The 25,680-nt window shown below is 34.6% G+C and overlaps 5 protein-coding genes across 10 annotated transcripts in view; 2 read left to right on the top strand and 3 right to left on the bottom strand.

The window, feature by feature from the left end:
• Positions 1 to 5,521, bottom strand: part of LOC100880865 (ankyrin repeat and BTB/POZ domain-containing protein 2) — a 29,400-nt gene extending 23,879 nt beyond the window's left edge. The window contains exons 1-2 of the mRNA XM_076531613.1: positions 5,153 to 5,521; positions 4,809 to 5,036 (exon numbers count right to left, since the gene is read on the bottom strand). The gene's annotated coding sequence lies outside the window, so the exon portion shown is untranslated. The remainder of the gene's footprint in view (positions 1 to 4,808; positions 5,037 to 5,152) is intronic.
• Positions 5,522 to 5,875: 354 nt separating this feature from the next.
• Positions 5,876 to 14,292, top strand: Arl1 (ADP ribosylation factor-like 1). The gene is made up of 5 exons (XM_003703334.3): positions 5,876 to 6,221; positions 6,365 to 6,464; positions 7,173 to 7,289; positions 7,501 to 7,612; positions 7,796 to 14,292. Exons 1-5 carry the CDS (start codon positions 6,218 to 6,220, stop codon positions 8,003 to 8,005), a joined length of 543 nt encoding a protein of 180 aa, XP_003703382.1. The 5' UTR covers positions 5,876 to 6,217; the 3' UTR covers positions 8,006 to 14,292.
• On the bottom strand, positions 7,630 to 13,793 carry PolD1 (DNA polymerase delta 1, catalytic subunit). Of its 4 annotated transcripts, none has more exons than XM_012285336.2 (15): positions 13,652 to 13,793; positions 13,445 to 13,550; positions 13,233 to 13,268; positions 12,821 to 12,932; positions 12,583 to 12,755; positions 12,248 to 12,507; positions 11,938 to 12,164; positions 11,703 to 11,869; positions 11,386 to 11,631; positions 11,011 to 11,313; positions 10,482 to 10,952; positions 10,015 to 10,421; positions 9,295 to 9,948; positions 9,106 to 9,225; positions 7,630 to 7,934 (listed from the first exon to the last, which is right to left on the bottom strand). In XM_012285336.2, exons 1-14 carry the CDS (start codon positions 13,702 to 13,704, stop codon positions 9,129 to 9,131), a joined length of 3,312 nt encoding a protein of 1,103 aa, XP_012140726.1. In that variant the 5' UTR covers positions 13,705 to 13,793; the 3' UTR covers positions 7,630 to 7,934; positions 9,106 to 9,128. The 4 variants fall into 4 exon arrangements, with proteins under 4 accessions (XP_012140726.1, XP_012140727.1, XP_076387729.1 ...); XM_012285337.2 differs by having other exon boundaries at positions 13,445 to 13,547; positions 13,652 to 13,792; XM_076531614.1 differs by lacking the exon at positions 13,233 to 13,268.
• Positions 14,159 to 16,644, top strand: LOC100881967 (deoxycytidylate deaminase). 2 transcript variants are annotated; one of them, XM_012285335.2, is made up of 4 exons: positions 14,159 to 14,291; positions 14,380 to 14,606; positions 14,736 to 14,949; positions 15,054 to 16,644. In XM_012285335.2, the coding sequence occupies exons 1-4, from the start codon at positions 14,224 to 14,226 to the stop codon at positions 15,187 to 15,189; spliced, it is 645 nt and encodes a 214-aa protein (XP_012140725.1). In that variant the 5' UTR covers positions 14,159 to 14,223; the 3' UTR covers positions 15,190 to 16,644. The 2 variants fall into 2 exon arrangements, with proteins under 2 accessions (XP_012140725.1, XP_076387744.1); XM_076531629.1 differs by lacking the exon at positions 15,054 to 16,644 and adding an exon at positions 15,025 to 15,052.
• An 893-nt stretch (positions 16,645 to 17,537) lies between these two features.
• Naa15-16 (N-alpha-acetyltransferase 15/16) overlaps positions 17,538 to 25,680 on the bottom strand; it is a 46,222-nt gene continuing 38,079 nt past the window's right edge. For both annotated transcript variants that reach the window (XM_076531622.1, XM_003703244.3), the window contains 3 exons: positions 20,079 to 20,272; positions 19,880 to 19,988; positions 17,538 to 19,722 (listed from right to left, as the gene is read on the bottom strand). In XM_076531622.1, coding sequence (XP_076387737.1) covers positions 19,190 to 19,722; positions 19,880 to 19,988; positions 20,079 to 20,272 — 836 coding nt within the window. In that variant the 3' untranslated portion in view covers positions 17,538 to 19,189. The remainder of the gene's footprint in view (positions 19,723 to 19,879; positions 19,989 to 20,078; positions 20,273 to 25,680) is intronic.

Raw genomic sequence — 25,680 nt, 5'->3', positions numbered from 1 at the left:
TTAATGACCTTCGAGATTGAGAAGAAAGTTTCGCATAATTACTTTCCTCCAAAGATTTTCCCAATCAGCCGGGTTTCTCACGAAATTTCTAAGCGCGCATTAACTCTGCCTTTCGTTCTCGGCGTCGGCACAATATCGTCATTGTTCCTTAATTATTTCACACTTTTCCTCAGTAATAATTCGGATGATTGAAAAAGTAAATCTGTTTCTTCTTACAATAAACACTTTCTCTCTCTTCTCTTAATTATTACTCTCTAACCCATGAACCTATCAAAATGAAACTAGTAACTTATCCGATTTGATCCCGTTGAAATTTTTTACCATTTCTGTGGGGTCTCATCAAACTTCCCTCGTAAAATTGCCCATAATTGTGTCCCGCATCCATATAAATAAATAATTAAAATGTAAGTCCTGTAAGAATCGACCCGTGGTAAGAATATTGACGCAGGTGGGTTCGATTTTTTTGGAAGTGTCTACAGACGAGAGAACCTGACCAGTTGCCTTGTGTTGGTCGTTTTGATGGGACCCCATGTATGCAATTACTCTGGCTGGCTCCCAAAGTGCTTCCTTAAACGTGCATATCGGGAACACCGTCTGGTCTCCTCCTTCTCATCCCCGTGTTTCTTCACAAAGTGAAAGCACGCGCACAATGTTCGCTGCCCTTTCGTAGAATTTTCATCCACGCGATATTCGCGGAATGTCGACGTTCTTCAGGATACTTCCACTGTGTTTTTATTTCTGAAGAAATCATTCTCCTCTTTTTGGTTCATCCGAAGTAAAAAGGTCCCTTCACCGTCGAAAATGAAATCGAGTAATAGGGAATGGAACTGTTGCGAGAAAGAAGAGTTATTGTTGGACCGAACTTTGTAACATGCTTTTCGTCCAACAGCCCCGGTACCAAACTTGTCTCATGATGATCCTGTTAGCAGAATATGTAAGTGGGTCAACTGGACAAATTGCTCTCAGCTTTAACGGACAAACTTTAAGAACACAAAACGTAAAAAAGGAAGTCGAAATAATGGACGCACTTTCTATCTCTCTTAAAAATATTTTGCTAAACTAACGCAACATTTCGTGTTGTAAGTGCGTATTGAAATATCCTTTTTATTTTTATGCGAAATAGTCTGATCGCATTAGTTCTCCATGGCCTAGTTCGTTCATGAAACTCAGTTTTATGTAATAGCTTATAACCCTCTTATAAAATAAGCGGTGCTTCGATTTTTTGTTATGACTCGTTTTCTTCTCTTACTCGAACCCTGCTCTACTTCCACCTCGCTATTTCTTATCATTTTCCCGGCCTTTCATTGCGTGCCTTACGTTTAAACTCTTTGTAAATTACTAGTTTGCTGTCCGTTAAAATAATTTTAATATTCATAAGTGTTTATACATACAAGACTTTCAAATTTCCAAATGTTCAAACTTAATTTAACTTCGACTAGAAGAGTTTCTCTCGTGTTTTGAATAATGGTGAATCAGTGTCACATTACGACTCGATTAATAACAAAAAGTGCGGACAAGTTTTATAATCGACTAAGTGAATTTCACGCGGTTGATAATGTATGTTCGATATGCCATTACTAGAAAATAACGGTGTACAACATTCTTCTTGTCCCGTAAGGAAAAATACAATTTGTCAACGTTAACAGATTCCTTTAATTTCCATAACTGTCAAGCAGCCCCACAGATACCAATCGGGGATCAACCTCAAAGGAACTAAAGGTTGCCGACGAGATTCTCGTTGGGTGACATGGGCTCGCTCTAACTCAAAAATCACGTTTAACCTTATCTTAATCTAGACCCGTAACATCTCACATACACGCATCTTCAAAAACCACCAAACACATCTTCCAGGCACGTAAGAATTCCCTCTTTATACAAAATTTACAAGCTACCGCCATTGGTTGAGCTGCAAGCAGTTTGGGAATTTCTAACGGAGACCTGTGTTTCAAACTGTAAGATATTACTGACATCCGAACATAAATGTGTATATTTCATAGTTTATGCACTTGTATACTGGTTTGATGAGTTTTGTTCTCAGGAAATAGTGTATACAAGACATAAATATGTGCATTAATACTTTTAATAGCAATTATCAGAAATATTTATATTTTGTAAACCTGTTTGATCAAATAATTGATCAAGTAAAGTGCATTCGTTTATTGAATTAATACTTGGACCTTCAGATTTATAAGTACAAAACAAGGGAAAATTTAATAAGACAATTATAATTTGACAATTTATTGCACACGTGCAATGAACATACAATAAAAATTTCTTGCCAAAGAACGATCTAATTTAAAGCACCCTAATGTGAGTCGTCCCCTTACTGAGTTCTACAGGCAGGCACCGAAGCTAGTTAAGGCTGATCCGATAAAAAAAATTATTTTGCAGTTTATAAACGTGATTGATGTCCATACGTGTATACATAAAAATATACTACAGAGTAGTAAGTTAAGTAAAGAAATATTTGGCAGAATAATTTCCTGTAGTTGGAGGCAGTGCTCCAGTTAGGATAGAGTTGAATCGTTCACGTAATTCACACGGATCAAGAGAAAATTCGTGTTCCAGGAAGGCGCACGTGGGCGTAAACAAAAGTACGATCCTGCCTGGGGCACGGAATGTGCTGGACGCGGTGCTGGATCCTGTACACTGGCCAGGTCGTACAGCATTGAGTGTACGTACATACGGCGTGGCATGGCGTACGGTCGTCCACAGTTCGCCCCGCAGCCGCCGCATTCCAACGGCTGCCCAAACCAAAACCTATATCGCGTATACCCATCTCACTCGTCCTTCCTTCTTTCTCCCTCGTCTTCACTCTTTTTCCCTGCTATCCTACTCTTTACCCTCTCCTCCGACATCTTTCCACCCCCACCACCGAGCCTTTTATTCGAACCCTTGCCGCGATCAGGGTAGCCACCTTATCGCAATATAAAACCCGAAGCATCGTACATTCCAACCTGGAGATTTGAATTCAAATCCGCAGATGAGATAACAAGTAACAAAGACAGGTTTATTCTAGAGACAGAATCGTCTGCAAAGGACGGAAACATTACAAATATCAATCTCTTAAATTAATCATTTATTTCGTATATAAAAAAGAACAGTATTTGTGCAGTGTCCTCTAAAAAATAAAGTGCACTGTTGAGGAAGTACCGATTTCCATTTTCTCATTTTTTTCTGTGAATCTCGATATTTATCTGGTAACACTAGAGCCAGGATGTTTATTTGAAAATCCAGACCAGGCAAAAATCGGAGAGGTGGCAACCCTGGCCGCAATCCTCTTCGCAGGAGAAACGCGGCTTTACATTGTGTCCCCCACCCCTTCTCTGCCTCTCTCTCTCACGGTGGTATCACAACGACACATGCCATGATCTTACAGCAAATTTTTCGATCGCTCGATTTCGTTGTTCGATCGTGGTTTTAGTAATCCTACAAAACGCGAACCGCGTCCCCGGCAGGATATCCCCGATGATGTTTCTCAGAAGCTAGCTATACGCTCGTGTCCCCATTTGTCATTATTGTTTTATCCGTTTTCCACTCTGTCCCATCGATCCAACGACACGGTCCATCGGATGCATTCCATCCACACGTATCACTCCGTACATTACCGATCGTTCTTTTTCATCGTTTCGCCTCGATGTTAATAGAATGCACGTAAACGCTTCCCGAAGGACCATAGATCAATATGATTTATGAGATCGTTACGAACCAGTGATCCATCGATGCGCTCCGTACGGGTAAACGAGCGCTGGATTTAATAAGTTGTACTCCAGACATTTGTACGATGCCGCTCAAACTTCGTGGCACTAAGTACCAAATTTATGGTCACTGAACAAATACGCGTGATTCGACGTTACACGTGATAGACATAATTCTACACGCGAGGCATATTTACTGGAAGTAAATCTGACTTCCACTGGGAAAAAATACGTTCAGACCGTGAACATATTACGAACAAAATGAACGTTCATATTTGAAAAGGAAATTTGGATTTGGAAAGGGAATTTTGGAAAATAGAGGAATGTAGAAATCGTCAGTCAAAATCGCAAGCAAGTAGTATTTCGCTCTGCCTTCTACCCATAGTTCCCCTTACGCAAAGGAAACCTAGCCAAGCGTGTGCGTAAGCTGGTAACGCGGATCATTCCGTGTAACATGATCTGTCGTAAATAAAGATGTTTGTCATTTATACCATTCTTTATCTTAGTTTTGATAGTACAAACAATCCATGGGATTCGTGTTGACCAGTAGATAGCAACATTCAATACGGACTCTGTATCAATGTCTCCGTATACGTCACTGAACCGGGCGAAAGTCGGAGAAGGAGGATCACGATCTATCAGACAAGAGTTCTCGCGAGTGTGCAATCTACACGGGTAACCGGTTAGCTGTAAATGCTTCCAGAGTCCCAAATTGTTCCTCTTCAAGGAACTACGCGATACCTCACGATTTTCGATCGAATTAGAAACGTTACTTATACTTCGAAATAAAAACAATCGAATGCCAGAAACATTCGGTGTCTCCGTTACAGGGGGACTTCGTGTGCGGTCGAGAAAAATTTAATTTTCGGGAAAACCGGTTTCCACGGTTATTAGTACAGGTGAAATACACCAACTTTGTAAACTGAACAATTTTCCTCAAATAATACAAATCGTTCACATAAACACTGTCATATGACTTCGATTATTTTTTAACTTACTCGACATATTTTTGTATAAATAACAAAACGATTTCCTCGATCACGATCTTATAATAATATTCTTACTATAGATACAATAATACAGAATCGATCAATCAATCGGATAACTTACCAAAGTATTTTCAACGTGTTCGTAAAGATAAACATATGTACATGGTCAGCACACTCGGTGAACAATTGAAAAAAAAGATTTAACATAAACTTCACTTTGGTGGTTCAATGTTCACGTTACAGTAGCATTTTTTACTTCCATTATTTTTCAAAGCGATAAACAAATACGAAATACGTCACGAACATATACATGACTGCTACGAAATGTGCACCACGATGTTCCGTGAAACTGTAAACACATACGAACTTTTTAAACTGGACCACGCAGACAACGATGTTGGAGTAAATATATGTTATATGAAAATCAACGATATGTTGCAGTGGCGGGTACAAAGAGCAATTCACCTTGTTTCGTTTTAAATCTTCGAGAATAATATTTCTGATCTCATTATAAGACACGAAATATAATCTTATACACGCGTCGGACTGAATCGCCGCTTTTCGGCAGCTGTCAATTACTAGCAACACAGGCGCCGCGTTTGTGCAGCATCCCAGCAGAACCACTTTCGGTCCAGCCTACAAAAAACACATCTCTTGTACGAGGAATGAACGTGGAAGACGGTGTTGATGCCATCTTGTAGCATCTATACGAACCGTTACCGATGATATATCAATAGAGTTTATCATTGACGTATGCACATTACCATCAGCACCTACAAGTGGTTACATTGCAGGGCAAGCTAACTTTCAAATTTAGAACTTGAAGAATTTAGGAATTCAAAAAATTGGTATTCTAAAATTCGAAAATTTAGGATTTTAAGAATTTAATCGTTGGAAAATTGGGAATTCGGAAATTTAAAAATTTGGAAGTTTTGAAATGCTGAACTTTAGAAATTTAGAAATTACAATTTTAAATAGTGTATCTTATCAGTTTATCGAATCCGATATGTAAGTCTATAAAAAACAATTTATAGGATCTAATTTGGTAAAGATAAAAATGTGTACATTACAAATACTGATAACCATACATTTGTTTAAATATTTGATAAATGTTTTAAATCTTTCGCGCATCAAATGAATCGCGATGTAATAAAAATCGAGTGTTGTAGAACTCGTGCGGTTACACGTCCGTATCGAATTTTCATTTGAAACTAACAGTAAAGTATACAGATATGTAACGAATGGAGCAATATAAACGAAATATAGAAATGAGAAGCAAAAGTAGATTGCATGAGAAAATGTCTTCCTGAATATAGTAATTTGTGCACTAGTTAGTATATCGAAGACGCAAGGAAACGGAACGAACTTCACGTAAGTTCGAATGACGATACAAGTCAGCAAGTGATCTGAAGCGGATTGTATCGGTGAACAGGGGTGTGCGCCCCGGTTACTTGGATACAAGTGTGGTTATCATATTTGACAATAAACCTTAATTCATACTATATGAATTGGATATAATACGTTATCAGTATGGGTGAGTTGTGTGATAATTTTACAACGTACACGTTTCCGAAATCATTGAATCTATCGTGTGAATATAAATACTGATCGAGTCGATAGACAACTCGTTGCATTTTCTACTATTTCTCCATAAGTCTGAAAGTTTCGTCTTTCCAGGAGGATTATTGAGTTATTTTCGAAACCTGCTTGGCAGTCGGGAAATGCGAATTTTAATTCTGGGCTTGGATGGTGCCGGAAAGACTACGATTTTGTACAGGTTGGCTGCACAATGACAATTTCGCCGTTTCACTTGACAGTTTATGTTTTGACATCTGTATACAGTGGCGAGCATATAAATAGGAACAAGTACTTTTGGTGATTTGATTGAAATTAACTTCTGTCTGTAAATTACAGACATACTTTTATGTAACACGATGAATTGAACACCATGCATTTTATGAATATTCACTAGAATTTGAAGAATATTTTGTACTATAATATAATAATAAATTTAGATATACATAGTACATATTTCATGGACATAGATAAATAGAAACATCGCATAATATAAAATGTTATTTTATGCAGGATGGAAAGTATAGCATAAATTGGCTTTTGAACCAAAAATATCTTATGCTCATTGTTATAATAGCATTGCATCATTTCTCTTATGAAAACAAAATGTTCACATTTATGTGCTTCCTACTGCATATAAATATATATATTTAACATTATATCATAATTTATTTCTTATTTATGTTAGTTTAAATAATATATTTTATATTTAAGCATTATCATTTTCATACAGCGTTTATAACTAGACATAGTGATCATGTACCTATAATACATTGAAATCTGCACAGTATACATATACTCTGTGCAAAAAAAAGTAACATGTTATATCAGGATATACAAAATCTCTAGTCTATTCATAGCCAAAAATTAAATCTTACACAATAGCAATCTTAGATATTATATTCATTAGGTTGCAGGTGGGTGAAGTGGTTACAACAATACCTACAATAGGATTTAATGTAGAACAGGTTACATATAAAAATTTAAAATTTCAAGTATGGGATCTTGGAGGTCAAACTAGTATACGGTATGTTGTATGTTCTAAATACAAATATATGTAACCCTCTATAACTCAAATTTAAAGTACCATTAGAAATATTTATACTATTATAGTGTAGCTTGTTAACTGTACAGAACTGTAGAAGCAGAAAAATTTGCATGAGAACATAGAGGGTTAACTTAATTGTTAAAAATAATATAATACATTTACAAATTATTGGTGTGCTCTAAATTTATAGACCATATTGGAGGTGTTATTATTCAAACACAGATGCAATAATTTATGTTGTTGATTCAGCAGACAAGGATAGGATAGGCATATCAAAAGATGAATTAATTTATATGCTAAGAGTGAGTACTTCCTATAATTAATATAAAATAAAAAATTTTGTAATTTTAAAGTTAAACAATTATTAACATCACAGTTTACCATATTTTTAAAATACATAGCATGTTCCATGATTTCATAAATTTGAAAGTAATACTTATTGAAGTTATTGATATCATGTACATGAAAATATAATATGTTCTTAGGAAGAAGAATTACAAGGTGCCATTTTAGTAGTTTTGGCAAATAAACAAGATATGGCAGGGTGTTTAAGTGTCGCCGAGGTACATCAGGCACTTGGGTTAGATGCTCTTAAAAACAGGACGTTCCAAATTTTCAAAACATCTGCAACAAAAGGTGAAGGACTTGATCAAGCAATGGACTGGTTGTCAAATGCGTTGCAAAGTAGAAAATGATTAACATTATTGAAAAACTTTTTTTACCTAAGCCTTACTAAGAAGACTAGTCACATGACTGTCACTTTGAATGACCCATGCAAAGTTGGGCACAACATTCTGTTTATTTATTATAATTATATTTTAAATACCATTATGAATTCCATAAGAAATCTATACTATAATTTATCATACTTTACATAATGTGAAGCAAGAAATAAAATTAAATTAAAAATTTTATCTTTTTACGAACTTCAAATAAAATGGATATAGATAATTGTTTCACTAAAAATTTTTTTATTGGATGTTTTAATATCATTGTAATCTAGTTTTTTTTTATTATTTAACTGCATAATTACGAATTTTCTGACAAGCGAATTTTATTTGTGCGCAAAGCAATTCATATTCCATCGATTTTCAATCAATTTTATATCAAATTATAAATTACAAATTCATTATTATAATCATAATTAGCAATGAAAAGTATACTGTACATTATAAAAAAATATATTACTTTTATTACACCATTAGACAGGGCAATCATTCATAGACATTACAATAAAATTGAAAATCATTTAAGATGTCAATAGTTTGGCATACTATGTGAATAATTATGTAAATATGTGTAACTGATTTAGTTTCATTCATATAATGTAAGACACTTATATATAAAATGTTCTTTTTTATATATATATATAAAAAATAATATAAAATGAAAGAAAATCTGACTTATAATTACAGCACAATAACTTGAATAGTGTTTATAAATTTGTTATAAAAAATTGGAAAAATTTCTACTGCCTTACAGGAATGAAATTAATATTTTAAATAGTATTCATTTAAAATCAATATAAAAAAAGAAAAAGAAATATACATGTTGTTAGCTCTTATTTATTAGAAAATTAGTTAATTTTAATACCAAATAATATTGAATAATATTTAAATAGATTGTTCAAATACATTTTTTAGTAGTGTATTGAAATTTGATAATTAATTTATGTATTTAAAATTGGTATAAATACTATTTCATAATAAATATTCCGCAAATATTCCTTGCATTTTAATGAATTATATTAATTTGTTCAAGTGGTTGTTTATATTAATTATAAACATAATTTTACCTGTATATTTTCCCGTAGTCACTTTACCACTGTGGAATTCCAAATCTCTCAATTCGCTTCATTTGGGTATCTAATTCCATCTGAACCTTTTTTCTCATATAAAATATTGGGCAATCACGACTGAAAAAGAGAAACAAAAGGAATAAATTAAAAATTATTCCGGCTTCATATATTTTCACAGAAACATACCTTGTACATATTACTTCTTGATGAAGACTTCCTTGGCATCTCTGACACTCTGTCCATAATCTACAAAATTTTTCCTCCAATTTTCTTCCAAGATATAATTCAGTCTGATAAAATTCTGCCTCTTTCGGTTCACAGTAAGCACATAAAGCCATTTTTTCTCTTTCTGGGACTAACACAGCTTTACAACCTAAGCACACTTCTTTTTTACGCGTGAAAGCAGAAAGAGCGCCAACTCTTGATGTAGCAACGGATTTTGTACGAGTGTGATCTCCTTTCAAAAGAAGCGATTCAGCTTTTTCACCAAGAATTGGTTCAAAAATACGCACCAGAGGTTTAGATAATTGATTTTCTAAATAATAATTGGTATCTATAGGAACATTATTCTCTAATACATAAATTGGGTCTTCCGCTTTCTGATAAGCTGGCGTTCCTTTCGCCGCTTTTATGAAAACATATGGAACTCGATCACCTAATTTCGGTGCTGTTCCTGCATCTCGTTTTTTCATTTTTGCTGCTAATTCTACGTGTGCTTGTTTAGCCGTGTAGTCTGTTTTCGTTAACTCTTTTGTAACTACTAACTGTGATATGTCAATACGATTACAGAGCAAATCACTAATAATTTGTTTTGCGTAATTTAAAGCATCATTAGGATTTCTGTTGAAAAATAAATAATTTTGTTTGGTTAAAGTGAATAGTATTAGACATACGACAATTAATTACCTGTCGATAAGTAATTTTTGTAAGCAAGTATTCATCATGTTTGCTACTAATGGGCAATTATCTCTTCGGACAGTTTCAAGACCTTTGCAATCCATCTTATCGTATTTGTCCGGACGAGTAAAATAGAGACCAGCATATCGCTTTTTGTTAATTAATAAATATGGAAAGTATACCTTTTCAAATTCTAATTTTATCGGTTTAAGGAATTTTGAGGTCACATACTCCGCTGCCTCTTTTCCAAGTTCCATAGCTTCTTCTATTGTCTTCACCCCAAATTTAACCATGACAGAATCAGTATCACCGTATATAACTACAGCATCGTTTTTGTACCCTTTCAGAACACAAAATTGATCTTCTACTTCTTGTTTTGTTCGTTCTATCATCGTCCGTCCATACGCGGTAACGCTCTGAAAATGTTATTATAAGCAAAAATACTAATACTATAGAAATTAATATTAAAATCTTACAGCAGATATCTCTAAGCACGGTAATTTCCCCACTTGTGCGCCAGTAAAGCCATACACAGAATTAGCTGATACTTTCAAAGCATACTGTCTACCGTCTAAAACCTTCTGTTTTAATGGATCAGTCTCTTTTTTCAATTCAGCTTTTGCCACTTTTCTGGCCGTCAAAAGATTTTCCAAAATCTCTGGAAGAATTCCTTTTCTAACATTAGCTTTGATAAACATTGAGTTACTTGGAGTTCTAGTTACATTGTCAGGGTCGATTTTATATTTATGCTGTGACTCGTTATTTAACAACGTTGTATAGCATAAATTGTGTGCCATAATAATACTGGGATACAGGGAACTAAAATCCAAAGTTGCGATAGGGTCGTTATAATATCCTCGTTTTGGTTCTATGACTGTTGCACCTTCGTATTGTTCATCACCGCCTTGGCCTTGATGGCCTGGCATCAGATAGTCTCTATCTTTAATCTAAAATTATGTATTTATCATCATCTATACAAGTATTACATTTTTTACTATTATATACCTTTCTTAATAATTGCGACACGACTTTTATTTGCTGTCCACGCGTTAATAAACTGGCTATGGACACACCAGTGACTCTTGCCATTTCCATGTAAATGAAAATGCACATTAGTTTATCCAATAACCTGAGTGGTAAATACGCATCCTTTAAGCAATAAACAGCAAGCCTTCGACGCGTTTGTGGATTACCGTTTTGCAATTCCGTGATAATACTGTGGTGCACATCCTCTTTCTGCTCTTGTAAGAAATGATATGAAACTGCGTTCAAAGTATAAGATCTTAATTTGTAATCTCTAACTAGTACCTAATAGAAAAATGTAATCATAATTTGCTATCATGTGCATATGTTTGTAGAAGATCCTAACATTATTTTTACCAAATATAAATCGAATGGAACTCTTCCTTCGAAGTTGACGGATTTATTCTCACGTCGGCCCATCTGTTTACTTTGAATCACTTTTGTTTTAATTACAGATTTAATGTTTTTTATTCGCCCAAGAAAATTGAAATCTTTCACGTTGAGGTGTTGCGCTCGATTAATTAGATATGGGAAATCAAAATTGTTTATGTTGTATCCTGTAAAAATATCAGGATCTAACTGTCTCACGAAGTCAGCCCATTTCTAAGGAAAATAAAATATAATTTATAGTTATTAAGTTGTTTGTTATGAATTATAAACTCTTGAACTCATACCTCTAGCAACATCTGTTCTTTATCAAAGCTCAGAACCTGACTACCAACAATTGGTGCACATGTATCAAGAGTAAAAATATTTCTTAAAAATGGTTCAGGATCTCCTTGTTTTATTACCATGTTGGCAATTTGTATAACAGGATCGTGATTCGGTTCAGGGAAAATACCTGCATGTAGAAAAGCCTTATTAAAAGTTTATGAAATTTTTTAAGCTATTGGGAATAAGTAATTTCACCTTTTCTTCCAGCACATTCAATGTCAAAACTGAGTATCCTAAATGGTGCAATCTTTGACCATTCTCCTTCTGGTGAATGAGCAATAAAAGCATCCCATGCAACATCTGCTTCTATTTGACACCTTGTAATCATGGGTAAATTATGCCCATGATGGTTACGCAATTTCCAGCTTTTTGGCGGTAATTCGATCCACGAACATCCAACAACTGAAGTGTCAACCATAAATCTGAAACAAGCATGACCATGTATTAAAAGGATTTAATTGCAGAGACTAAATGATACAATTTTATTAAAATTTGTTAGGAATACCTTATATCAAAATCAATATTGCTCTCAAAAGTACGGTAGTTATGATCAAAGTCTGGCAAAATGGTTTCTTTTTCAAGTAATCTTTTACAAGGTGCTATTAACCTTGGTAGTGCCACTGTAATTTTTAAAAACAATGATTTTTCATTTCCTGTATAACCATACATGTTTTGTTTGTATACTCTTTCAACAGCTAAAACAGCTATTTGAACTTTCTCTGGATTAGACCTCATATCTTTTAATACAGCTTTATCTAAAGCGTCCTAAAAGGTATATTAAAAGAGATTAGTTAGACAATGTTTATTCAAATGGTATTAGTAATTTCCAGGTTCATGTACCTTGAACCGGCTACAATGGGCATCATTAAAATTATGTGGTGCTGTAGTATAAAAATAGGGACAAAATCCATGAACATGACAGCAAACAGAGTTTCCTTGTTCTGTAATCCCATACATTCTCATTATTGGTACAGGTGCTAGTTTACTGCCTGGCATTCCAGGTAATGGAGCACCTAAATAAATACAAAATAATAAATAAATTTCTCTTCCCTGTACTCTTCACTATGGTAATATTTACCATTATAATGATCAATTTCTATTTGTTGGAAAATCAAAGCATCTTTCTGTGGATTTAAATCTGGAGGTGGAGGTCTACTCCACCTTGAAGATGTGTTCTCTTGTTCTGGTCCCTAAAGAAAATAATTTAATTTATAGTAAGGAGTTAAAACATTTGTTAGTGCTATGTAGCATACAGAATAACATTTAAGACTAATAGGGCAACGTTAATTCAAGCCATGATTACAGTACAATAAATGAAATGATACAAAAGCATTAAACAACTTCTTTAAAAAATCATAAAATAAATCAATGATTATTTAATGAACTGCAAATGAAATTACTTCAATTTATATGTTGCATAAAGTAAAATAAATAAATTTCAGCAAATGAACACTGAGATGAATACACTTCTGATATGAGCTTTAACTCACTTTTTTTGGCATATCATTTAATTGTAGTACAGCTGGCTAAAATAATGTATTGTTTATTATTTCATGGAAAGTATTTTGCAACTTTTCTTTAATACATTTAACTGTATCTTAATGAGTTTCATTTTTTAAACCAATAATCATTGTATGTTAGAATTTTGATGAATTTAAATATCAACTGTAAATTGTTTGATAATAATTATATTGAAGTATACCTCTTCAATAAATTGAGACATATCACCAAAATCATCTTCCATTTCATCCATAGTAGCCAATTCGGCTTCAAATGAACCAGGTAAATCATCATCGTCCTCATCCCTGCTAATTAATGAAATATAATAAAGAATTAACTAATACTAAAAAAGGAAACATGAGTTTGTAAAATGAAATAAGGTTAAAATTAATATACTGCTTATATTTACCTATACTTAGTCTTTTTTGCAGCGGAAGGCGTTGAAAACTTTTTCCTATTCATCTTGCTTTATTCTGTTCGAATGATATAAACATTAAATACGAATAATAATTCAAATAACAAATAACACTCATACGATTGATTACCGCGCACTAAACGCGCGAAAATGTTTCAATATCTAGTTACTTTTATTCTAAAAATGTCAGGTAATCAGGTTGCGTAACTTTATGAGATATAAAGATCCAGAAATGTAGGGATAGAGATTTTGGGTTCTGAGGATATGGGGATTTGCCGCCTGGGAACCAACATGTCCATAAAACACATTTTCCCGCGTTTCACTGTACTGTGAATTATTTAAAAAAGTTTTGTTCTGTTTTACAATTGATTGTTTCTAAATAACAATCTTCATCTAGTCCAATTTGATAGCAGTAATCAGATAAAAGTATTCCTTAATAAAAAATGTATGTTATATTACAATACATTTGTTGTTTAGTACAGTGTTAATTTAGTGCAATTTTACATAACTTTGATATTCATAAACTTTATACGTGTTTTGTAAATAAAAATAGTTTTATTAAAAAAATGGCACAAAATGAAGCTTCTACAAAAATAATACAAAATGATACTACTGTACAAACTAATTCTGAAGGGTACGTATAATATTGTAAGAGATTTTTTTAATAATAATTACTAGTTAATGTAAGTAATGCATTATTTTTATTTCTATAATAATATTAGGAATAAAAACAAAAGGTACTTAGATTGGGATGAATATTTTATGGCAATTGCCTTTTTGGCTGCAAAACGTAGTAAAGATCCAAGGACTCAAGTTGGGGCTTGTATTGTAAATAGTGAAAAAAGAATTTTAGGTATTGGATACAATGGAATGCCTACTGGCTGTAGCGATGATGAATTTCCTTGGGGAAAGGATTATGATGATAAATTAAAAGATAAATCTTATTATGGTAAGAATATGTACTTAATTATAAACATAGATAGAAATTTAATTTGTAAAAGAAATATAAAATATTTATATTTGAATAATATAATTTAATTCAACGTTATAATATTATAATAATATTGTAAACTTACAGTATGTCATGCAGAAGTTAATGCTATTTTAAATAAGAACTGTAGTGACGTTCGAAATTGTACCATATATGTTGCTCTTTTCCCGTGCAATGAATGTGCTAAAGTAATAATACAATCTGGAATAAAATTAGTTATATATATGTCTGATAAACAAGCTCATAAAAAGAAAACCATAGCTGCAAAACGAATGTTTCAGGCTGCAGGTGTTCAATACAGGTATGTTAATTGTTTTAGTTACTTATACTTAATTTTATTGAAGTTTTGTAACTTTTGATATTTGTACTTTTCAAGTAATTTAAATTAACAAATTTTTTTATTAGACAATATATTCCAAGGAATCAAAAAATTGTAATTGATTTTTCTGAGATAAAAGGTACAAGTGACAAAGTTCAAGATCTCTCTAATTCAAAGACAGTTGATAACATATCTCAAAATTTTGAGAAGATAATTTTATGACAAGAATAATATAACAATAATAATGGTAATGTTTATAGTAAAAAATGTCCTTATGTATGTATTCATGATTTATTTAATTTTCTTTGTGACATTTTGTAAAGTCAGATTGTAACTAATATTAATTGTTTGGTAACGCATGAAAATATGGCTCATGGTATTATTGAGTATGTAGTATAACATTTTCACGTTGACTTATTTAGTCAAAAGAATAATTACTATTATTTACATATAAAATTGTATTAGAATTAGGTACAGATGGAAATGAAGAATACTTCCTTTTTAGTTGAAATTTTACATATTTCCTTATTTTCATGTTTAATATTAACCACGTATGCTTATGGAAAATAAATAAAATAATGTACAGAAAGCGAAAGAATTTAGCAATAATACAAAGACATTATCAAGTATTAAGGTAATATTGTTCGCAATGATATTGTGAACTATTTACTGTACAATACGATGAAGTATGGTATGATAGAAATATGTAACAATATTTACCGCTTTTTCAAAACGACCGAAGGAAGGGCGATTGTGGATACGCGATATCATTTTTTTATGTTGATTCGTTATTAATATAACAACAAAGATGAATTGGACATAGAGTTTTATATATATATATATATATACATATAGATATACACATATACTACATATATATGTATATATATAGATATATATGGTGATGATGTTAATACGTTCATGTACATACTATACATATTTCGCTTAAAATATTTTATTACGTTTGTAGCGTCAACTACAATAGAGCAAAGTTACAAATAGAAACTAATTGTATATAGTGATTGAATTCATCATATAGAATAGTACTGATGTTACTAACTATGAATAACTAATGTTATTGATCTTATATGAATACTTATAGATAATATTTTTATGTTAATACGCGAATTTGTTCAAAAATTTGTCTATTGTTAAATGAATCATTGTGAACATCTTTTTTATAATAAAAAAGAACTGTAAAGGGTATTCTAATAATTTCTTGTAAATGATGGTAACATTTACAAATGTAATCTTGAAATAAAAAATAACAATTTATATTTAACGAACATTAATTTGTTTATTTTTCAAATTTTTTTTAATGTCATAAACCTCCTTAACACATTGATTGCCACGCTAAAACTATTAAAGATCTCCATTAAGTAGTATTTTTATTTTTAATAAATCTTATCTAATATTTTCATAATATTTTATTATTCCTATTACTCATAATTTCAAGTACCTAACATGGGTGTTTCTAATTAGGCAAGTGAAAGAATTTCTAATAATATTAATGATTGACGTGGCAGTCAACGCGTTAAAACGATGACCATATATTATAAACCTATATGATGAATTCCTTTGCACGGAGGAGATGGGAAAGGATAGAAGTTCAGATACCCATGCTTACTATTTATTTGTAAGATTAAATAAAGGACCAAAAGACAAGTTTGAACTGAATCTTCTAGAAATAGAAACATTATCCTTACTCAGCATTATTTATTCGTTTTTTTAAGTTTTGATACTTATGAGAGAAATAGAAATTTGTATACTTAGGTAACAACCTTCGATAAAGATTGGAGCATCCAATATGCGTATCTTTTGAAAGATAAAGTAGCCTGCAGAAATAGCTGAATAAAATAATAACATTTTATTATTGTTATTAACAGCACACTTCGGTAGATGCATGGTCGGAAACTTGGTACAATGTGAATAATGTACGTTAAATATGTATTAGGAATGAATGCTATTTGCACGAGAAAGTGTGTATATCGATAAATAGGTATGATGATAACATTTCTTTTTCTTGCGCTGTATAATGGTCAAATGGCTAATATTACAGTGAATGAGCAGAACGTTTACGTTACCGCTTACGTTACGATATTATTTGCATAGCCCTGAGAAACATTCCATGCATATACAGAAGGTATTTATTGAAACAATAACTGTATTTGTTATATTCTGATAGATTATTCCATCGATTGACTTTTAATTACATAGTAAATTTGTATCTGGTGTACTAATTTGCGAGTGAATGGAAACTTTAAATATTACATTGCCATTACTAATGCAAAAATCTTATTTTTATGATTACAAATTAAGTGGCCTTCCAATGAATTTTATTCAACGATGCCATAGTATCAATTGTAAATTATATTCTATTGACTTAAATAAGATACGAAATATGTGTACATACATGTATTGTTTAAAGTAATAGTTGAAATATATACAAACATTATCACTAATTTGTAGTGTCTGTATGATAATGCATTCTTTTACGGTTTCAAAAAAGTTTACAACTTCTATCATTATTTCCGAAAAATAAACGAGGTAAGCATATAACATGGTTCAAGTTTTACCGGTAAATTGTAACGATACTTTTTATTAAAATTTTTGTGATCCGTTCACATACAGATGTATGATATTTGTTCTTTTTGCTATCGACACTCATTGTTTTCAATTTATCATATACTTTGGTAATTTGCGTATACAATACGCACTTTATTGTTCTTATCAGTAACTTTCACAAGGACTTTCGCAAATGGACACTACTTCGTTATTGACTATTCTCGATGGAATTATCAGGGCTCCAATCCAAACGCAGATCATTACCCTGGATTCGAACGCGGAAATAAAATTAGTGTTTCTAGAAGGAAAAATGTTATGATCGTATGTTCACTTCGTGTAAACGGTAGAGGTGTGCAGGATCCCGTGTTTTCAAGACCGGGACGGGAGGGAAAACTTCGAGCGAGATCGAGCGAATTTCGAGATCCTTGTTTAGAGGAGTGATGGGTAGATATCTAAGTAGCATTCTAACCATGTTATCATGAATTTGTATTCTGTATATCAATGAGACACATACAATTGGTTAATTATATATTTCTTAAAAACGGAGTTAGAATTTCTTCTTTACATGGACTTCACGCGAAGAAAATTTCAAATTTCAAATTTACAAATATAGAAATTTGATAAGTTAGGAACATAGAAACAAGAAATTTTCGAATTTAGAAATTAACCGAGATACGTAGAAACGAATGAGAATTCTAATCGTGCATTCGATGCAAAAGAACCAGAGTGCATCGAAGAGTACATTAGGGTATCATAGGGTTTTATCCAGTCTCGCCGTAAGTTTTCTATCCAGTCCCGAAGATCGGTTTTTCGGGACTCGGGACGATCTACACACCCCTAATAAACGGTTCGCGAATGGAGTGAACTAGAAGAGATAGTACATGACTCGGAACAAAGTCTATTCGAATGTAGCGACGAACATGCGCGGTACAATTATATATCGGTTGCTCGATGATCGTCTTAGTTTTCCAAACTCTACACAGTAGAGTGTTTAATGCGGACATCGCTGAAAATAGTACACTTTAACATCAAGTAGAAATATCCATAGAGCGCGCATATGAATGTATACAAGTCTTGTATTTTGTACCAATGTGTTAGTTTCGCACGTCATATATAATTTACACACTGTACTTTTCCCGTCCCGCTCCTCTCAACCGCCCTCCCTTGAACCTTGTAGCACTAAAAACATTTCACACTTCGTCGTTGATCATTCCGTTTCAGCGTTGTCGCTCCGCGGCCAGCAGAGTTAATTCTATCGGTTCCAATTGTTAATTAATATTAGCTAAGCCATTCTTTTCTTCGTTCACCTAAAATTCGGGACCATGTTAATCGGAGGCACTGTTCCCGCGCCCCTTCGTATGTATAATTTATTAAAGATTGTTTATCCAGCACTGTTCCAGCACTGTGTTTCCCTCTCGCACTACGTGAAACCTTCCAGGAACGGTTCGTGTACATATATAATACATGTGTGATAATCGTTAATTAAATCCGCCAATTTCGCTTTCCTTCACTCGTGTCTCCCCCGTGTGTGTTACATCGTACGTTTCCATTCGACGAATTTCAACGTGGATCCCCGTTAAATGCTCCACGCCCCTCCACGCCATTACCTCGTCTAACTACGTAGCAGTTCAGTGACGCTGGACAGCGCGTGCCTGGATCAGTTTTTGATGGAATTCTCTGTCTCCTGGTGATTGGTTGTCGGCTTCGTTTCCGGGGGTCGAAAGGCCGTCGCGTACGGGAAACGTTTATGGCATTTCGCCATGAAATCGGCTATCGCCGTATCGCAATCGCCGAAGTCACCGTTGCGCATCGATTCCAGCACCTTTGTACAATTCTCTAGCGTAACTCCTTCAAGGTTATCGATGTTCGTCACCAGAGAGAGGGCTGTCTCCTCGTGGACAGACGGCAAGTCCAGGAAATCAATGACCTTTGCAGCTTGCAGCAGATGCGGTAGCGAGTTTCGATTCCTTTTCAAAAATTCCGCATTGAACTGGACGAGCGTCGAGACCATCGTGTTCGAAGTTGAGTAGATACCAGCCGTTTGCCGTTTCACCACCTCGTACACTACCTTCTCCAACCCTAAGTGGCTAATGTATAATATAAAATTTACTATACACGTGTGAAGATCGGGATGATTTGGGTCTAGCTTGTGGGCACGTTTGATCGACCTGAGCATCAGCAGCGCTTTACCTGCAACAAATGGTTTCTCGTTAAACAGGAAACGAACAAGTTTCACCATTTCCACAGTTACACAAATTTAAAAAATCTATATGTAATCATATTGTTGGTAACACCACTTTGACGTTGTTTCGCGAAGATAAAATGTGAAGCAATAATTCCTACGCACATTTACGATGATAAATTTCAAACGCCATGAGATGCGTCTCTATTCTGTCCGATGCCAGTTCTTGCAGAGGTTTTAAGAATTTGATTGCCTGCTCCAATGGATTCTCGACCTGGAAACGATTAATCGATTTCAACGAATGGTAGACCATTCAAAAAATGAGAGAATGAAATTTAATACAGAGAGAATTTTTAATACAGACCCTTTCCAGTTTCTCCGCTATAAGTTCATCTAATGTGGGTTGCTCTAAATCAGGATCAGTTTGTTGTCGAGACTTATTGTGCTGTTCCCTTTTCTCTTGTGCTTGAGCAGCCTGTTGTCGTTTCAGTTCAGCCTTTCTGCGTTGTTTTCTCTGCTTATTTCTTAATTTCTTCAACTCTGACGGCGCCAGGTTCTCTGTGAAAGAAAACGAAATCTCGTTAATATAATCGATACAAAGTCACTTAACAGCTACTTTAAAAATGGTAATTTCTCCGGACACTCGTTTGTGATACATTTTCCCAAATTTCTGAATGAGAAAGAAATCGAGGAACATCGGAAGAAAAAAAGAAATCGTGCAAATAAATTCCCCGCGATAATTTCAACGCTATTCACGGATTTACGAAGCATGGAACCAGTCTCTACCGCGTTCTAATAACGCATCGACTATTTCTTACATAATTGGAAAGCGCTCGTGATTTTAGTGTTATAAAACTGAATTAATAGAACGCTAATTAAAACGTTGATGCTCACTGAACAAGTTAAGTACCAGCAGAATTAACGCAATAAGCTGCTAACTTCATCCTCTTCGAAAAGCATTTCATGATTACGCTTCTAAATCATCCTGATCTACTGTTATCTAATAAGAGAATAACAATCCTTCCTTGAAACTATGTCATCATACAATGCTGTTGCTTCTATATTTCTGTTTTTAAAACAATACACGAGTGAGGTATCAGTTTCGGTACTTCAGAAAATATGGTACAATTATAAATAAATTAAAGAGGAATTCATAGAATTTTACATTTGTGTTTCCCTCTTCCGTTAGCTAAGATTGATCAATTCGATTAGGCTCGAATGCGATCGCGATACAATCAGGTTACAGTTTTTCCTCAGCTGTCTCACGTTAAAGTCGCGGCTGCACGTGACTAAGGTGCACGCGTGACACGTGCACGCATGCCAGACCTACTAACTGCTCAGTAGGCCTAACCACCAGCGGGTAGGCGGGGAAAAGTTAGAAAAGGTTTTGCGAAACCGGCGGAATTGCTTCTATCGTTGGTCTTGGTACACCGTTTGACCTTGCTCGACACACTGCATGCCGGTAAAAGTGCTCTGTGACGAAACGACATAGGACACTTTTAACGTTCCCGCATATACTGCAATTACAATGTTACCGTGCTTGAGTTCAACAATTTGCACTATTATACTCTTTTTCATCTATGAAGTTAAACTTTGAAGTGGACGTAAATTTGATGGTTCATCGCCATTTTCTTATATGACATAAGAAATTTTGACGCAAGAAAAATAGTGGAAGGTTAACGTAACTTCTTCTGAGATTTTTCTAGGATCCTTCTCTAAATTTTTTGTGGATCACTACATTAATTTACGAAGAGTCTATATTTTCTGTAGGTTCAGCCCTTCCCTTTTCAAATTTCTTCCCAGGCATTCATCTCTGTGGACTTCGCAAGAGACAGTAAATATCTAAGAATTTAATGGGCGTTTCGAAAAATGGCCAAAAATAGAGACGACCAGTTTTTGCAGCGAATCAAAGAGATATAATCGGCCGTTGTCGAACGGTGTAGATCGATTAGCATCGGAATGCAAGAGGTTGAAGTCTCGTTTCGTCGGGGGTTCAGCTTTCGCAAGGAGACGGTCGATACGATCGAATTTTCGAGGCGTTGCCCCGTTACGAGGAAACAGAATCGATTTTCACCGCGAATCAGCGCGGGTCAATGCGTATAATGACGCGTGCTCGCGCGCGTACGCGTTCACCTATTCGAGGGATGCAATTTGCATAAATGTTGCGTGCCGGTGCCGCCTGTTGCTCCACATTCCCGAGTGCACTCGTAATACGCGCAAGGTCCCCCTTTGTCAAGGATGAAAAATTCCTCGATAGTCGCATTCCGACCCCTAATTGGAAATAATATTTTAATACCATTACACTTTATCTTCCAAATATGACGTTCTTGGATAAACAGTTTTATGTGTTTTGTATTATGTGCCGTGTTCGAGGTAAATGGACTGATCAGTTTGTTAAAATTGAAGTTACTATATTAAAAATAAATTGTGGGAAGTTCATGTGGAGATCTTCAGTGGACTTCAAAGAATGAATTGGTATGGTGCAAGTACCATTTTGTGGTACTTTTAGGTCATCAATTAGTGCTTCATGATTTAATTAGTGGTCCATAATCAACATAGATGAAGGCATAGATGGAGAGTTGAGTATTGCTATAGTTTGTGATCATTTAACTTTCAGGTTGATATACAAGTACTATTTTGTGGTACTTTAGGTCATCAATTAGGGTTTCATAGTCTAATGCAACATATATGGAGGCATAGATGGAGAGTTGATCATTGCTATAGTTTGTGATCATTTAAGTTTCAGGTTGATACACTACAAGTACTATTTTGTGGTACTTTAGGTCATCAATTAGTGTTTCATAGTCTAATGCAACATATAAGGAGGCAAAGATGGAGTGTTGTTCATTGCTGTGGCTTGTGATCATTTAACTTTTAGGTTGATACACTGCAAGTACTATTTTGTGGTACTTTAGGTCATCAATTAGTGTTTCATAGTCTAATGCAACATATATGGAGGCATAGATGGAGAGTTGATCATTGCTGTAGTTTGTGATCATTCAACTTTCAGGTTGATACACTGCAAGTACTATTTTGTGGTACTTTAGGTCATCAATTAGTGTTTCATAGTCTAATGCAACATATATGGAGGCATAGATGGAGAGTTGTTCATTGCTGTGGTTTGTGATCATTTAACTTTCATGTTGATACACTACAAGTACTATTTTGTGGCACTTTAGGTCATCAATTAGTGTTTCATAGTCTAATGCAACATATATGGAGGCATAGATGGAGTGTTGTTCATTGCTGTGGCTTGTGATTATTTAACTTTCATGTTCATACACTACAAGTACCATTTTGTGGCACCTTTAGGTCATCAATTAATGTCCCACAGTCTACTGCAATATAAACAGCATATATGCAGAGTTGTTCATTGCTGTGGCTTGTGATTATTTAACTTTCATGTTCATACACTACAAGTACCATTTTGTGGCACCTTTAGGTCATCAATTAATCTTCTATAGTCTACTGCAATATAAATAGCATATATGGAAAGTTGTCCATTACTGTGGCTTGTGATCATTTAATTTTGAAGTTGATATACCACAAGTACCATTTTGTGGCACCTTTAGGTCATCAATTAATGTCCCACAGTCTACTGCAATATAAATAGCATATATGCAGAGTTGTTCATTGCTGTGGCTTGTGATTATTTAACTTTCATATTCATACACTACAAGTACCATTTTGTGGCACCTTTAGATCATCAATTAATGTCCCACAGTCTACTGCAATATAAATAGCATATATGCAGAGTTGTTCATTGCTGTGGCTTGTGATCATTTAACTTTCATGTTCATACACTACAAGTGCCATTTGAAGTACTTTTGATGTGACTCATAACATGAAATGTTTGATATGTAACAATTTAACAAAACATAGAAAGGAAAGGTTCATCAGCACCGATTTGAAGAATGTTTTATTTCTGCTGTTATAACGAGAGTATAGAAGTGCAGATTTCCCAGGAGAGTTAGGTAAGAAGCTCCAACTGGTGCAAACGACGGTGGGCGGCGAGGTCGCCACATAAAAAAATGCAGTGTTGCTTACATCGCGATCATTAGAATGAAGCAAAAAGAAAAACGAGTAAGCAATGACAGGCTTTTATCTTCGCAAGAGTACGCAGAAGAAACAGCCGTAATTTCGATTTAGCTAAGCACTCTGCCATAAACGCGCGCCCACGATCATCTTAAACGCGTTTCCTTTTCTTCTCCGCGCGTTTCCTAGCGTGCCGAGAAAAACAGCGAAGATTAATAATCATGGTTTTTCTAACGAAAAACGACGCCACATAATAATTACGTACCTATTATTGAATCGATGGGTGACTGTACGCTTAGCAGTGAGAACCAAGATCGGTGGAATGAAATTTCTCGAATTGCACAATGTTTTAGAAAAAAAACACACGTTCCCGCACACTTTCAACGATGATACTCGGAAACGCAATGACAACAGCACCAGAGACTTTAATAGATGATGCAGGAACTGTCGATTACACGAACGTCAACCGTGATTACGAGCGTGTACCGACATACAATGTTCTAGCATCGAAATGACGGTAATCACGAGAGAAGGCTGCGTCGCCGTGATAGTTCTTGCAACGCCACTCGCCCCCGGTGGTCTCTGTTCTATTTCCTAATCGCCATTCTTCTTTTTCAAATTTATGTGTTCACTAGTGGTCCAATTCTATTAATATTTATTTATTATACATTGTCTATTATTATTGATTTTAGTAGTTCTGGTTGTGATTAAAAATCAAGTAAAGCTGTTTTGTTATTATCACACTACAACAACTATAATAAGTCACACTACAATATTTGTTAGTAGAATAGTTATGCAAACAATCATGTAAGAAGTTGAAGTCATACATTGACTTTGCAGTGAAACCTAAATATTTCACAGAATACAAGTTGTAACTAGGATAAGGAAAAAGAAACTGTTTTATAAGACCACGCTCTCTTAATCAAGCCACAAACACCGATTGGCAAAAACGTTCCAATTTTTATTCTCGATAAAAAGATAACCTTCCAGCGATCGTAACGAGTACGGAAGAGACGAAGGGTTAAATACCGTCATACCCACACGTTCCACATAAAAAAGGGATACCAAACCCACCGATATGAAATATGGAAAAAGTCGATCGCGATGCACGCGCGGCGATAATAATTGTGACAATGTTCGTCGTATCACGGTAGGTCATTGTATGCAGATCGAAGAACACGAGCGGTATTCGCCGGTTGTAACTCATAAATTACATATTCGAAGAGTATCGTGACCGTAATGGCGTGTAGCGTACGGGAAGGCCGGCGCGCCGTTGACAAACGTTATTGTCAGAAGTGGACGACAACAATCGGACACGTCGAATCTCGAGATATAATTCTATTCTTCGAGAAAGTTTCGATCGATTGTTCTTGGATCGGTGAAGAAAATCGTGATTCATCAATCGATTGGCAACACGACCGTTCGATTTCCTGCCTTTTTCTCCGCTCGGATCCGACACACTTCGAACCGTAATATCGCAGTATAATCGCGTTAAATGATTTGTAACGCGAATTCATCGCTGAGCGAGGTTAGTCGAACTTTAGACTTCATTCAAATTCGGATGTTTATTGTGTAGGAAACATATATGTACTTGTACATTATGCACTGTGTATTATATATTGTATTATACACTTTCGTTATATTGTTAATGAATACACGGAGTTTTAAAAGTAGATCGGTATTCAATAAGGTAACACCTTCGAGGCGATCGAAGAACACTGCGCCGATTATACCTCATAGCCTCTCCCTTTTCGGCCTATGACGCAAATCGAGGTTCACTTGAATTCGCTCGCCTTTTCTTCATCGATTCTCACTGATTCAGCAAGCTCCTTCGTTTCATAACACGTACTGCGGTGGAAAATAGATTTCATGCGAAGTATGAATCCAACGTTCCGTTCTTGATCGTTCGTTGCATCAGATTTTGCAAATAC

The sequence above is a fragment of the Megachile rotundata genome, chromosome 5 (genome assembly GCF_050947335.1).
Source record: "Megachile rotundata isolate GNS110a chromosome 5, iyMegRotu1, whole genome shotgun sequence".
Classification (NCBI taxonomy): domain Eukaryota; kingdom Metazoa; phylum Arthropoda; class Insecta; order Hymenoptera; family Megachilidae; genus Megachile; species Megachile rotundata.
Note: the sequence above shows the minus strand (reverse complement) of the source record. Positions and strands in the feature narration are given on the sequence as shown.

What these genes read in the sequence shown, in the direction of transcription:
- PolD1 (XM_012285336.2), bottom strand. Translation starts at nt 13,704, where the DNA reads ATGAATAGGAAAAAGTTTTCAACGCCTTCCGCTGCAAAAAAGACTAAG. An exon ending in TGTCTCAATTTATTGAAGAG is followed by an intron (nt 13,269 to 13,444) that starts GTATACTTCAAT and finishes ACATTATTTTAG; the next exon opens with CCAGCTGTACTACAATTAAA. An exon ending in CGTGCTTAGAGATATCTGCT is followed by an intron (nt 10,422 to 10,481) that starts GTAAGATTTTAA and finishes TAACATTTTCAG; the next exon opens with AGCGTTACCGCGTATGGACG.
- LOC100881967 (XM_012285335.2), top strand. Translation starts at nt 14,224, where the DNA reads ATGGCACAAAATGAAGCTTCTACAAAAATAATACAAAATGATACTACT. An exon ending in GTACAAACTAATTCTGAAGG is followed by an intron (nt 14,292 to 14,379) that starts GTACGTATAATA and finishes TAATAATATTAG; the next exon opens with GAATAAAAACAAAAGGTACT. An exon ending in AAAAGATAAATCTTATTATG is followed by an intron (nt 14,607 to 14,735) that starts GTAAGAATATGT and finishes GTAAACTTACAG; the next exon opens with TATGTCATGCAGAAGTTAAT.
- Arl1 (XM_003703334.3), top strand. An exon ending in GGAGGTCAAACTAGTATACG is followed by an intron (nt 7,290 to 7,500) that starts GTATGTTGTATG and finishes CTAAATTTATAG; the next exon opens with ACCATATTGGAGGTGTTATT. An exon ending in AATTAATTTATATGCTAAGA is followed by an intron (nt 7,613 to 7,795) that starts GTGAGTACTTCC and finishes ATATGTTCTTAG; the next exon opens with GAAGAAGAATTACAAGGTGC.